The 13,568-nt window shown below is 42.9% G+C and overlaps 1 protein-coding gene across 1 annotated transcript in view; it reads right to left on the reverse strand.

The window, feature by feature from the left end:
- The window catches only part of lrp1bb (low density lipoprotein receptor-related protein 1Bb), a 285,401-nt gene that overhangs the window by 132,234 nt on the left and 139,599 nt on the right, over positions 1-13,568 (reverse strand). Inside the window, exons 8-16 of the mRNA XM_030112422.1 lie at positions 12,576-12,798; positions 10,524-10,713; positions 10,250-10,393; positions 7,808-8,044; positions 7,174-7,354; positions 3,840-4,059; positions 2,259-2,448; positions 952-1,074; positions 499-642 (exon numbers count right to left, since the gene is read on the reverse strand). Coding sequence (XP_029968282.1) covers positions 499-642; positions 952-1,074; positions 2,259-2,448; positions 3,840-4,059; positions 7,174-7,354; positions 7,808-8,044; positions 10,250-10,393; positions 10,524-10,713; positions 12,576-12,798 — 1,652 coding nt within the window. The remainder of the gene's footprint in view (positions 1-498; positions 643-951; positions 1,075-2,258; positions 2,449-3,839; positions 4,060-7,173; positions 7,355-7,807; positions 8,045-10,249; positions 10,394-10,523; positions 10,714-12,575; positions 12,799-13,568) is intronic.

Consider the following 13,568-nt stretch of genomic DNA (forward strand, 5'->3'; position numbering starts at 1 on the left):
TGTGAATTGTAAGGCTGCTCAGGTACTGCTGAGCAGCTACTAAGCCAAGTCAGTGTATTAGTACGTACACGGGATCCCAGCTAAAGATCTAATTGATTTTTTTCTTCTGTTTCATATTTTGATCATCCTGGCACATCATCAAATAATGCTACTTTAATACAGTGACTTTTCTAGAAGGGAAAAAAAAGGGGGAGATGGCATCCAGACATGTAACATCACATTTATCCAACTGATTTGTTAAAGAGCAAATCCACTTCAGCAGCAGCAGAAGAACAGGCAGCAGCTTCAGAGGAGGAACGCTGTACACTCCGACATCAATGACATTTAGGAACATAGAAGCTGACAGCGAGAGAGAATTAGCTTTAAAAAGCTTAGGCTGCTCCTCTTTGCCGGCTGCATGTCTGTCTGTGTGTGTGTGTGTGTGTGTGTGTAAAGTACCCGTACAAACAGGACGATACATTTCAATGACAACGCGCAGACGCATGCCGAGGTCCTTACAGCAGCTGTGGCTCTCCTCGTCACTTCCGTCCAGACAGTCGTCGTCTCCGTCGCACTTCCACAGGGCCCGAATGCAGCGCTGATTGTGGCACTGAAACTCATCGTTCCTGCACCGCTGCGGCTCCGAACTGCTGCTGGAAGCATCTGGATGGAACAGTGTAAATCAGACGGCAGACTTCCTGTGACGGTCACGTTCTGGGAAAAGCATCGGCGCGGCCGTAATTGTTAATAATGTCTCTTGACCCTGCGTGTAACAGCTGGGACTTCATTTCTATCTCTGGAAACGCCGGAATAATTCCCCAGCTGTATTTATTTGGCGATTAGTGCATTTGCGTGTAGAGATATAGGATTATTATCTGATGTTTATCCCATAGGGCCGAGTCAGGATTACGGTATACAGGGAGAAGATGATCTTAGGCCTCTTGTTCTATCTGATTCATTACGTCCTCCTACCTGCGCAGGTGACATTGTTTTTCTCCAGAAGCTGGTTGTCAGCACAGGCGCACACTCTGCCTCCTGGGATGGCGAGGCAGAGGGTACTACATCCTCCATAATTCACGCTACATGCGTTGTCACCTGGAAAAACACATCCCAAACACGGTAAGACTTCCTGTTCATTTAAAGCTGCGTTTTCTGAGCCATGCGGTTCTTGTCTCTACTCCCGTCCGCATAATAAACAGAGGGTCAGAAGTCACATTTTACCTGCAAAAGGATTCACTTTAATGACAAAAAACACATTTTCTGGATTAGCAGAGCATGTCAGTGCTACGTGAGTCTTTAGGCGTGTCAAGTGATGCTGTGGGTGAAAGACATTTGACATTTTTATCACTCTTAGAGGAATAATTTGTCTTTTCCTGGACAAAGCTGACATTCTCAGCAGGGGGAAGAAAGTCACACATAAAGTTAAGGCGTGAGACACCTTTGTCACTTTCATTCCGCCTGGAGCACAAAAGCGGCGGCTGAGCCAATGAGATAACGCTTCTGGTTTTGTGAGAGCCAATCAGTAATACTCAGAAACCCTGGACAGTCAATTAATCTCTACAGTGACACGAACAATGGAGAAATGTCCGGCGAATCCTGTGCACAGCGAGGAGCGGGCTGTGAATCCACAAGCCAGCCATTCACCGGAATCGCATGGTGGACAAATCGCATTTCTGACTCCAAATACACAGTTTTTTTTCTGTTCTTGCTTGAAAGCTAATTGCTCCGGGAAAGCAAAATTTGAACAATACCTCTACAACCAGAGCGAGAAGTATCACCATCCTCCGATTTACTCCTGAATAGCGTTACGCCGTGTTCCCTGTGATAGATTAGTTCATGGATTACCACAGAGAGGAATAAGAAAGCAGCCGGCTCCTGCGAGGACCTGCAGTGCTCTCCGCTGACTGTCACATCCGATGCCTCTCCTGTCTGCCGCTTCCACGATGAATCCATCATCATTTCTTACAAAACTGAGCAAATCCTGGTCATCGTATTTTACTTCATAAAGCCCGAGCCCCGGGAGATTTGCAGGCTGCCGTCGCCGCTGATCAATGCGCTGGTTTACGGCGAGGAATATGGGGAGCGCATTCATAATTCCCCGGTGTATATATCATCGAAAGTGCTGTCCATTAAGTGAAAGGGGTTATAGGGGATACAAATGTGTGGACACACAGCACAGAGAGGTTGTGTTTCCAGTGCAAAAGCAGCCACTCTTCCTGTTGGGGAAGCTGCGCTTCAGTGGCTCTGGATAAGGACTGAATAAAGGGAAGGCAGCCAACCTTGCTGACTCTGTGCGTCGTAGACGCGCAGGCCAAACAGCGGCGGTCTCTCGCTCCGCAGCAGAGCGACGTCGCCCGTGGACAGGTCCAGCTGGAAGACCGAGGCGTTCATGTACTCCGTCCAAAAGATGAAATTGCGATAATGAGAAATTCCGAATGGATGGTTCAGCTCTTTCCCGCTGTACACAACCTGCAACACGAGGCAAACACGCGGCATAATCAAAAGATTAGGAGGGCTACGGAAAGCATCGGCAAACAACCAAAATCAATCATCTCAAACAGGGTTCTAGCTGTTTGAATACAGGCTGGGAAATTATTTGATCACGGTATATGATGAATGTGATTCAATTTCTTTCCACAAATTTGTTCGCGAAGGGCTGTCTGCTTATAATAATGTTTGCTAGACTCTTGGCATTGATTAAATAGCTTTCGCAAATAATTCATTAGCTTAATATGCCTGTACAACTACTGTCGGCAGGAGCGGTTGAGAATGAAAGCATGTCTTGTTGGCATTTGTTGTGGGGAAGAGGCGTTTTCAATCATCGCTCCGCTCCGCAAACATCTCAGTGAAAATGTTTCAAATCAGGTTTGACTGCTGAATTATGCAAAATTAGTATTCGATCCTTCACTACATAATGCAATCTTGGCTGAATTTACTGTTTTATATTCAACGCATTAGAAATACTCACATTTCTGTACATAAGTTGTCTTTTCTATTTGTTTTCACGAGGATATTTTCTCATACAAATTAGTTTATTTTTCTGCTTTACATCTATTTGCTTTTGCTATTTTGTGTTGATTTTTTTTTTTTTTTTACCATTTTAAACAACATAACAATGATTTATACTTTCCAGTACTCTTTCCTAGATGCTCAGTTGCACATAAAGATCAAAACTTGCCTGTAAAAGAATTATTGAATCTATAATGTAAAACACTAACATTGAAAAACAAAACAAAACTAGGATACTTGGGAATTATTTTTGGGAGTGAAGAATATAAAAACCAAAAAGGAATTCAATTTTCATGACTTTCTTCAGATATTCATGTAAGTTTCCTTGGTTAAAGAAACCATTAATATATTTAATAAAAATTAAAAAAAATACGTCTTTAATGAAAGAAGAATGATTTTGAGAACTAAAGAAAAGACTAAATGAATTATAATTGTCAAAGAATGAGAAGCTCCTTCATTGAATTGCTGTGAATTATGAATTTCACAGTGATATTTTTTTGAGCTTCTGAAAAACAGCAGTTGAACTCAAACTCCTCCATGCAAACATATTTCCAAAGGAGAGCCGGCACGGCCTATTTGAATTATTTGCCCCCCCCTGGGGAGGGAGTCAAGGTGACTGTATCATCACAGCGACCTCTCTTTTTATCAGGTCACAGAAGAGAAATCATTCTTACCGCAGGTTTCCAAGGAACTGCTTCATAGTTTACATAAACAGTATATTGCTATTTATTTGGACTGGAGTTTGAACTGAGATTTTTTTTTTTTTATTTATTTCCCCCGAGGGAAATTTGACCGATTCGATACCTCGGCAAAGCAATCTGCTGTGTGCGCATTTGAATATCCAAACATACCATCCTCCCTGTCCCGTTCAGGTGGATTTTCTCGATGTGATCGTAGTAGGCGTCGCACCAGTACATGGTGCTGCTGCTGTGGTCCAGCGTCAGCCCGTTGGGCCACAGCATGTTGGACGTGACGAAGATGCGCCGGTTGGACCCGTCCATCCAGGCTTTCTCTATCCGCCCGATGCTGTCGTTGACTTCGTCCTCCTCCCAGTCGGTCCAGTACATCCAGCTGTCACACACAGACATGCACGAGATTCCCGCACAGACGGATTAAAGTGAGTGGTTGTCCTTGCATAGATGGGGTTTGCCAGTCATGTGGTCACATCAGTAGATCGTCACCTGCTCTGTAGCTACACTGATCAAATCACCAGCTGAAGCCAAGGCACTTCGTTCTGCTTGTCTGCTCATCATTCATCCCCGCCCTCACTCCGTGACACGCCGATGTTAAATGGTTGCGCTTGCTGCTCTCTCCACCAGCCTTCTGCTACTTTGATTGCTTATCAATCAATACACATGTGACAGCATGTTTCTGCAAGCCCCTTTCAACATGATCTACTTCATATCACAGTGAAATGCGTCTTGTGAGTTTTGTTCCGGATGCCCTTGGGAAGGCGCGAGCGCCGCTTCCGTCGCCGAATCCCACGCGTGCGGCTCCGAGTCACACGGAGAACATCATAGAAAGCACAGCCTGCGCTGACAAACACGTACCGCACGAGCACTCCATCAGGGAGCTGGTAGCATCACGCGGGAAAGAGTGCTCTCTACTGAGATGGAATAAACTGGCACCCCGATTCCCCACATGCACAAGCAGACAATCAGACAGGCATTGTTTGACAGCGGCGCTGTCGGAGGAGAGTGCATCATCATCAAAGAAACTATTCAGGCTTATCAAGTTAAAGTGCTGCTTGACTTCACACCACAGAATGTGTGGAGATCTCAGAAATCCCACCCCAAAAAGTTTGCCGCGCGTCTCGTGTTTGACAAAAACTGAAGCTTTTTCGCCGCTGTCTGAAGTATGATTGGGTCAACGATTTGACACGATCTCTTCGGCAGCAGCCACGCTCGGGGGATTTGCTCTGCTTGAGTGTTGCTGACTGAGCCTTGTCCCCCCACCGTGTTCCTCATCAATGATCGAGGGATGGCTAAAGGAGGATGAAACAGAATGGGATATGCAGGTGAATGAAGTCCCTCACTGTCTCCAAGTCATCTTTACGACCTCATGAATTATTCAAAGCTCTTTGGAAGCGAACACATAAACACACACAGTCTCAGATGGACAGCAGGGATTCGCAGTGTCGCAACGCAACAACTTTAAATCTGTTCCAGCTTAATTCAACCAAGACTGAGTGCAACATTTCATATTATCAATGTTTTCTTCGCCTTTCAGAATGAAGAGTCAAGGACTCATTAATCATTATAGCAATATCAAAATAGAGGGGAAAATGCCGCCTTTCTGATTTTTTTCAATCTTTGATGCTGTAATCTGAATATATTTGAGTTTTCCCGGCTGTCGGCATGCAAAGCCATCACCTTGAACGAGATCAAACTTTTATTATGAAGCGGAAGGTTGAAAGAAAAATTCAAATAATCTTAAGGTGCAGCTCTGTTTTTATTCATATAAATATATTTAGAGGCTGCATAAAATGTTTGTTGCTGAAAGAAGACATTAGACTATCAAAAGCCAACCGCAGCTGATATGTGGGGTTATAGTGAATCCTAATGCAGCCAAATAGAGAGGCGTGACACTGTTAAGTGGACACTGTTGGTCCTTATCGTGTCAACACAGACTGGAGGTAGCAAACAGAGCAGAAAATAAAGTCTTGGGAATGCAGTCATGAAATCTGTTGGAGAGGTGCTTCGTTTTCACCTGAAGAGACCCCTCCAGCAGAGCAGATAGACATCAAAAGGACTGTCGGGTTCAGGCTGAATGCTCCCCCAGAAGCCCAAAGCCAGCTCTTCTAGTCATTAGAGCTGTCAGTGGGAGGGACTGAGTAAAAATTATTAAACTTTTTACTGAAAACTGATGATATTTTTGGCAACTCCAACACCGCGGCTCTGGTATTTCTGTCAAATGATGCTCCGAATCACTCATTTCAGCCCTCAAAAGCAGCATCTTGTCATATGTTCTTTTTTTAAATATGACAAGGACATTAGTTTGATGTGTTTTCATCACTGTGATAAAGGTCAGTCTCCTTCCATATCCAGTTCACGCCACACTGCTGCGACACATCATCTGTGCTTTGTATAGTAATGTTGGTATCAGTGTCAAGGTTAAAATGGAGAGCACAGCTCCAAAAACAAAGGTAAATGGCAGACTAGTTGGATCTCAAAGGTATCAGTAAATGTCAGACTTTGGACAAAAAAAAAAAAAAAAAAATCTGAACAGAGAATGAATAAGTTTTGGTGTTTGGTCTGGTGTGTTTGCCGACAGCAGTGAAATAGCGAAAGGTTTGGAACATTCCCTTGAGGCTTGAGGACTAATCTCTAACTGTTATGGATTTGGTGAGTGTTAATACGATTTAAGCCTTAAAATGTTAATCCTTAAGATCCTTAAGACACTCAATGAATTTGAGTTTTACAGCATCAACTCTACGTTAATTACAGTTTCGGCTGTGAGAGTCCTCGGTATATGAATTTGCTGAGAAATACCGAGGAGATGATCTGTGAGAACTGCACAGATTTTGCTATGAAACTGGCTAATTTCACTTAATGAGCTGGTAGGAGTGGTTCTTGGAATGAGATGAGCTGCCATCTCCTTTTGGTGAGAAGGCAGCAGCGATGTGAGGGAGGAAGTATGCAGAAACATCGTTTTTCCACATTTGGGCAGAATGATGGAAAATGTCCATTATGCCATATACTGTATGTGTGGCAAATAATTCCCATGGGCGATACAGACTTACGATGGATGGATGGATGGATGGATGGATGGATGGATGGATGGATGGATGGATGGACGGACGGGTGGATGGATGGATATCATGCAAACCTGCATAATTCCATCTTTTCAAACTCATTCAGGTGCAGATCAAGGATCTAATGATCATTTAACTTTGGTACTCTACACAGCAAAGCTCAGGTAAGGAAATGGACAGTTTTTAGTTTGGAAACCCCCCAATACTCATTTAGTAGCGTGAATGGCAAGGTAATTACTTTCTGCATTGATTGTCAATACTGAATCTAATTGCACTGGAAAAGAACCGAAGACATAACATTAGCTTTTTGTTATTGTTTTCTCATCCAGCCTGCCTTAATGTAATAAACACACCTGTACCTCTAGCCAAGAAAAACATGTCAGAAATCCTTAACTGCAGGAAACTGGCCGTGTCTTTTTTTTTTTCCTGACCTGTTAAGAGGATCAACCACGATGGCTCGGGGGTGGGACATATTTCCTTCTAACAGAGTTTTCCTGGTTTGTGAGGCTCTCTCCAGCCTGGCAACGCTGATCGTCTTCCTGTATCCGTCGTTGGTCCAATACAAGTTATTCCCAATCCAGTCCACAGAGATTCCTTCAACATTGTCGAGTTCTGCAAAGCAAATAAACAGAAATATGCATATTTTAACATTTCTAAAGTTTCTAATGTTTTCAATATTTCTGTCTGTGGACTTTTCAGATGTGTAATAAATGCATTCATATTGCTAAAGTTTGTTTGCAAATGTGCAGAAGTTTTCATTTTTGTGCATTTATTGCATATAAAAGGATTATATGTATTTACACTGAAAGTATTTCTTGCCATTTTGTAGACTAAAGAGGTACAACTATCTCAGTTCTGCAGAACTGATATCTACACAAACTAATATTTTCTTAGAAGAGATCTAGAGAAGTCTTTTTTATGGAGCAAAGCTCCATAAAGATTTCATTTCAGTGTGTTCCAAGTGCATTACATGAGCATTAACGGGACATCCTGAAAACAGTGAGAAATCGATTCCAGGGAAACGTCGGAAAAAATAGTAAAATAATTACAGGAAAAGGGACATACCGTCTTTGAGAATAGTCTCTCGCCCGTTCCCATCTATTTTTTGACGTCCAATGAGGAAGCTGGTGGTGTCGGCGAAGTAGATGTGTCCCAGTTCTGCATGGTAGTCGATGGCACGAGGGTTTACCAGGTCTTCAATTGGCTCCATGTGCTCATCGCTGGACTTGATGTTCATATCCAGCCCTCGGATGACCCCCGGGCGTCCCTTACCGTAGAACAGGAAAAAATCGTTTTTCGGCTCTATGAAGCAAGAAAGGATAAATGCCTTTTTACTGTTTATTGTCAATTAATTGGTCTAATTCATCAGCGCTGATCCCAGCATTAAGCCCCTTTTACTGGGCACATTGTTGTTATATGTTTGCCGGAGTCTGGGCCATCCATTCACCTTAATGGAGCCAGTAATCAATGCCAATGACGATACTCTTCCCCCTCAATCACCTTCCTGCACACCGCAGCCTTGAGAGTAACAGAAGGAATTTGCTTGTGCAAACAGACAATTGCAACACTTACCTTGACTGTGAACACTGTTTCTGATCTAAAATAACATGGTGTCTGCGAAGAAAAGGCAAACATAAAGGCCTAGAAAGCTGAGGCAGCTCCTCGGCGGCCTGCCAACCGCTCAGGGGACTGCATGTTCTCGAACCCTCTGGGACGCTCCGGAGAGACAAGAGGAGGAATGAAGTAGGGGGGGGCTTCCATTGAGAGAAGCAGACCTATCCACGCTCTAAGCCCCTACCCAAGAGACTTGGATGCTGGGGGTGAGGACCACACATGCCTTACTTCAATTTATCATTTTGTGAGGGAGAGACCAACTACCCGGGAGACAATTAGGCATTGCAAGAGACCCAGATATCAAGCCCCACTGTGACTGCTTTATGAAAAAGGACGACCATTTAACACCAAATCTCATTATGCTCAGGGAGATGGAAAGAGCGAGCAAGAAAGAGATAGCTGGTGTCATCAGAACATCTTTGAGGGGGGAATAAATCAAAAGTGTCATGCCAAGCCTCCCAATGCTTCGCTACCCAGATCGAAATGTGGTGGGCCCTCAAATTGTGTCATCAATTCGATCCCGGGGCTTTTATTGTCAGCTATACAATGTCCAGCCATTGATCAGTCCAGCCAACAAATGCAGACAAACTTAAAACCTCATTATGACAATAATCAATCAGTCTTAGACAGGTCAATAGAGGAACACTACTTCCAAACGGCTCTGTGTTCACCAGCGTTCATCCTTCACCACATTGGAGGCACAACTTTGCAAGTGCATGACAGCATGAAATAGAGTGTAAGGCATCCTTTTCTGGAAATGAGTCAACATTTATGTCCGTTAGAAACACAACCCACTAACAATGAAAGTCTCAGGATCGTTAGTCTTAGTCTTGATCCCTGTGGAGCTAAAATTAAATATTTTACAATAACGCAGAAAGCTTAAAACATCAATATTTGAAATGCTTTTAGAATGACCAGGTTGCATACCTGGAATGACTCAAAAAATCCTGTTGCACAATTGAGACAAAAACCCATGTCCCGTGTGTCAAATCTTCCTTTTTCGACATTAATAGGAAAAATGAACAGAGGAAAATCATGACAGCATGTTTTATTTAGTAGAAGAATAGGTCTTGATGAAAAATATCTGATACTGCACAAAAGGCAAAAGTTTTAGTCAACTGAATGATCAGAATCAGGATTTTAGGTAAAAAAGTGCATCACTGGTCACCCTTGCTAAAAACTGAAGCACTGATCAGAAAAACAGTACTTTTAACTCAAGTATAATAACTTTAATGCTCTGCCATTACTGGGTAGTTTTTGAGAGCAAGAGCAATGCGTGAAGACCTGCCTCGCGGGTTGTTGTTGGGGTTAATCTCTGTAGAATCCACATGACTTTATGTGTTCACTTGAAGAGAAACCAGGCAGTGTTTGCGGAGAGGAGCAGATTAGAAATTTTCTTGCAGTGACAGAGTTGACAGGAATGCCAACCGAATTGGCAGAGTCACAGATTGATACCACAATTGATATGCTTTCTGAAACAGAAGTTCAGGGGAAAGTCGATGGCTGAGGTGAATACTGGAGACTGACTAAAGTGCTGGGGAAAATAAATAAATAAAAAAAATCTTCCATTTGCATCAAACTATTTCTCTGAGCTTGATTTTTTTGGCACCGCTGCCTGAAAAACAAGTGGGGAAGCTGTCTGAGGGGTGAGAAGTTTGCATTTCTCCTGAACTTAAACACACCACTGCCTACCACTGACTTAAGTATCCCACTGAGTGAGTTAAGCTTTACATATTTCACTCAATATTAACCTGAAATTTTACTTGCTGACGACAAAACGACACTCTCCAAAAGCTATGTCTTATCTGAGATTCAGTTCATGTATCTGTTCTACAGTAAACATGAGGAATCACTGAACATTTGCTTTCGATGCCAGGCAAAACAGGTACTAACTTTTGCAGGATTTTCCATCAAAGCTCAGGGTGTAACCGGTGCGACAGCGGCATGTTCTGGACTTGTAGCTGCCGCTCAGGAGACACACGTGGGAGCATCCGCCGGGTTTTCCATATGAGTCCATCTCACACGCATGACTCTTGACTGTGAAGAGAGAAAACAAATCATTAAAAACCAGTGAGGCGTCCTCACTCTGATCTCCTGCAAAACTCATGCTGTGCGTCATGGATTGTGGGCAGGTCCCACGTTTTCCGACATAGAACACGTTGCCTACCTTTGGGCTGAACGAGTTTGTGGTAAACACGGAGTCCTCTAGAATTCCCCAAGCGGGCGAGTGTCCTGCTCTCTGCTGTGATGTTGAACCTGTGCATCTGCAGCAGCTCCGCAGAACTCCCTTCGGAGGGGTCAGAGTGGATAGCATAGAGGTAGTCCTCAAACACAGCTAATGCATAAATGTAAGACACCTGGAAAACAAGAAAGATCCAATGTGCTTTTTTTTGCGACATCACTCTGGGATTTAAAAAAAAAAAAAAAAAAAAGATGTGAAGGGAAACAACATAAGGTAAATTAATGCTGCATAGACATGCATCACATAAGCGAGAGGGAATGGAGGTGGAGCTGTCCGTACTACAAGTCAAAGTTGAACTCCCCGGGGAGGTCACTGGGTCCTGACTCCACAGTCTCCACGCTACATTTAGCAGGCTGACACCCACACGAAGCGACACGGCTGAATGAGTCGTGTTCACAGGAAGCACACCTGAGCTCACTGGCCCACACCTTAACATCAGGGGCACCGAGAAACACGCGTCAGAATAAATAAATAAAAAACAAACAGACCACTGAACCATCTCCTCCCTATGGAGTCTGGCCTCAGCACTCTCACTTTTACATGTTTTTTTTTTTTCCTTCTTCTTCTTTTTCAAGTAGCCTCACACATTGTATTTCAAATATACCACAACCCTCCTCAAGGAAGTGGAAACAAGATGGTGGACATACAGCCCATGGTTTGAAATCTCTGGATTTATGTGTGGTAATAAGAGCGGTTCACTGACCCTAAACCGACCACAGACAGCCTCAGGTAATCTGCTCGTACGCAGCTACATGTGTGACGATTTCGTGACGATGAAAGCAGCACCAGCACTGCACCAAAACAAGAGTTCTCAGGATGTACACTGCTGGTCTCTTTCCATTTTGAGCTTTTTTCTTGAATACAATGGTCACTCAAACAACGACTCGAGTTTTCATTCCTGTTATTTGCTTCCTGAATGCGCTGACATAACGGACGGTACGTTCATCACGACAGTCAAATTTACTCTCCCACTCAAGTCTATCAAATCTACTTTGCATGGTGACATGGAGTTGATTTAAACTGTTAAACTTACACAATATGCATGAGAAAAATGTGGAATCTTCTCACCAAGTCAAGACAAAGACTGGCCTCTGCAATCAATTCAACTCTTTAAGTCAGGACTACTAGGATAATATCAACTGTTTTATGCATAATTAATCCACATGTCTGCAGCAATCATACAATTTTCAGTTTTCTTAATGGAAAGAGAGACATGTTTGATGAAATCAAAACTATATTTAAGACAAACAGTCTCAAATGATGGATAAATCTTCTCCAAAAATCAACAGAAAATAAAATAACCATATTTTACATAAGCCTGAGCTCATTGTGATTCCATCCCAGTGAGTGGCCTTATAAGTGACACACAGCAGTCCATGGAGGACAGAACACGGCACTGCATGACATTTGTAATGCAGATGCAACGATATGGAGATGCTTCGCCTAATGGGGTCACAAAGCAAATTAATGAGGCAAAACCCTGCAAAGAACACCTGCATGCACAATAAGGTACTTGATATGTATGTTCCCCCCTCATTTATAAAGGGAGTCTATCTAGACCAAGTGTGCTAAAAGGATCTTTTAATGGATTAAAAGAAATACTAACATTCGAGATGAAAGGCCTCAAACGTGTACTACAGGAGAGGGACTATTGATGTGCTCATTTGGAAGACAGCGCCACACGCTATTCAGCTTCTTCAATTTATTAACCCACCTAATTTCTATTCAGAAGACTTTCTCAGTGAAATTGAGGAGTACATTACAAGCAGCAAGCAGTGAATATACCACCTGTCACACTGTGATAAAGCACAGTAACCTAAATTAGAAAATTAACCAAGAAATCCCCTCTTGTGTCTTAATTTGAGTCTCTCAAACAAAGCGGGAGACAGTGCGGATAATTTGTCTACAAAGGGTGCTCATGATTAAAGTTCCCGGGGAAGACAAAAGCCGGCGCTCGCAGTGAAATGAGACACTCACTTGGCTACCGTGGATTATGGTGTGCCTGTTCTTGCCGTGGTAATCCACCACGTCGATGTAATCCAGGTAGGCGTCTGCCCAGTACACCAGCTTCTTGATCACGTCCAACGCCACCGCCGTGGGCTGCTCGATCTTATAATCCACCACCCGGGTCCGGTTGGTGCCGTCCATGTTGCAGCGCTCGACCTTGGCCACGTTCCCGTAGTCGGTGAAGAAGAGCATTCTGCAGAGGGTCGCAGGGTTTACATGGTTAATTCATTATTTGTGGAGCCTGCTCTTTAGTGCAGTTGGTTTGAGATCTATTCTTTTACATTACATCACAGTGCGTGATCCACATCAGTTCTTCACCTCAGATCACACATTGCCGCCTTGTTTATGTGGGGTTCACTGACCTCGGATCACCTGACGTGACATTTGGCATATATTATCACACATTACAGTAACTCGAGCAGCTTTTTGCTGAACCTCTCCCCTGAACACTGACTTAATATTGTATTGATTGTACTGGATGCAGGCTTGAGTGTTACAATAATTCAACGTGTTTATTTGTTGGAAGCATTTTTTTAAGAAACCAAATAAAAAAATAATTTTTAATGTAGGTGAGATTATTGACCAGTAAATATGGAAGAGGGAAAATATAAAGCTCATTTTTATATTGTTAAAAAAAAACAGAAGTAAATATCAAGTTAACGTAATCAAGGCAACTGTGAATGAGCAGAAATGTGCCAGGTTTTCAACTGGAGGCCAAAATATCAGGATTTATTAATAATAATAAGTAATTTATCGAGTAAAATCAAGGGATGAAAGAACAGAAGAAACAAAAAATCACTTCAATCCAACATTGACTGTAAATCGCTATTTAAATAAACTCTCTCAATCATCACTCTGCCTCTCAGCATTCATTCATTCACAGTCAAGAGTGATGGAAGCTTGCGCACCATCATGCACTTTGCCTATAAGGACGTTCTTCTTAGGCAATTTAAATAACATGAA

The sequence above is a fragment of the Salarias fasciatus genome, chromosome 16 (genome assembly GCF_902148845.1).
Source record: "Salarias fasciatus chromosome 16, fSalaFa1.1, whole genome shotgun sequence".
Lineage (NCBI taxonomy): Eukaryota > Metazoa > Chordata > Actinopteri > Blenniiformes > Blenniidae > Salarias > Salarias fasciatus.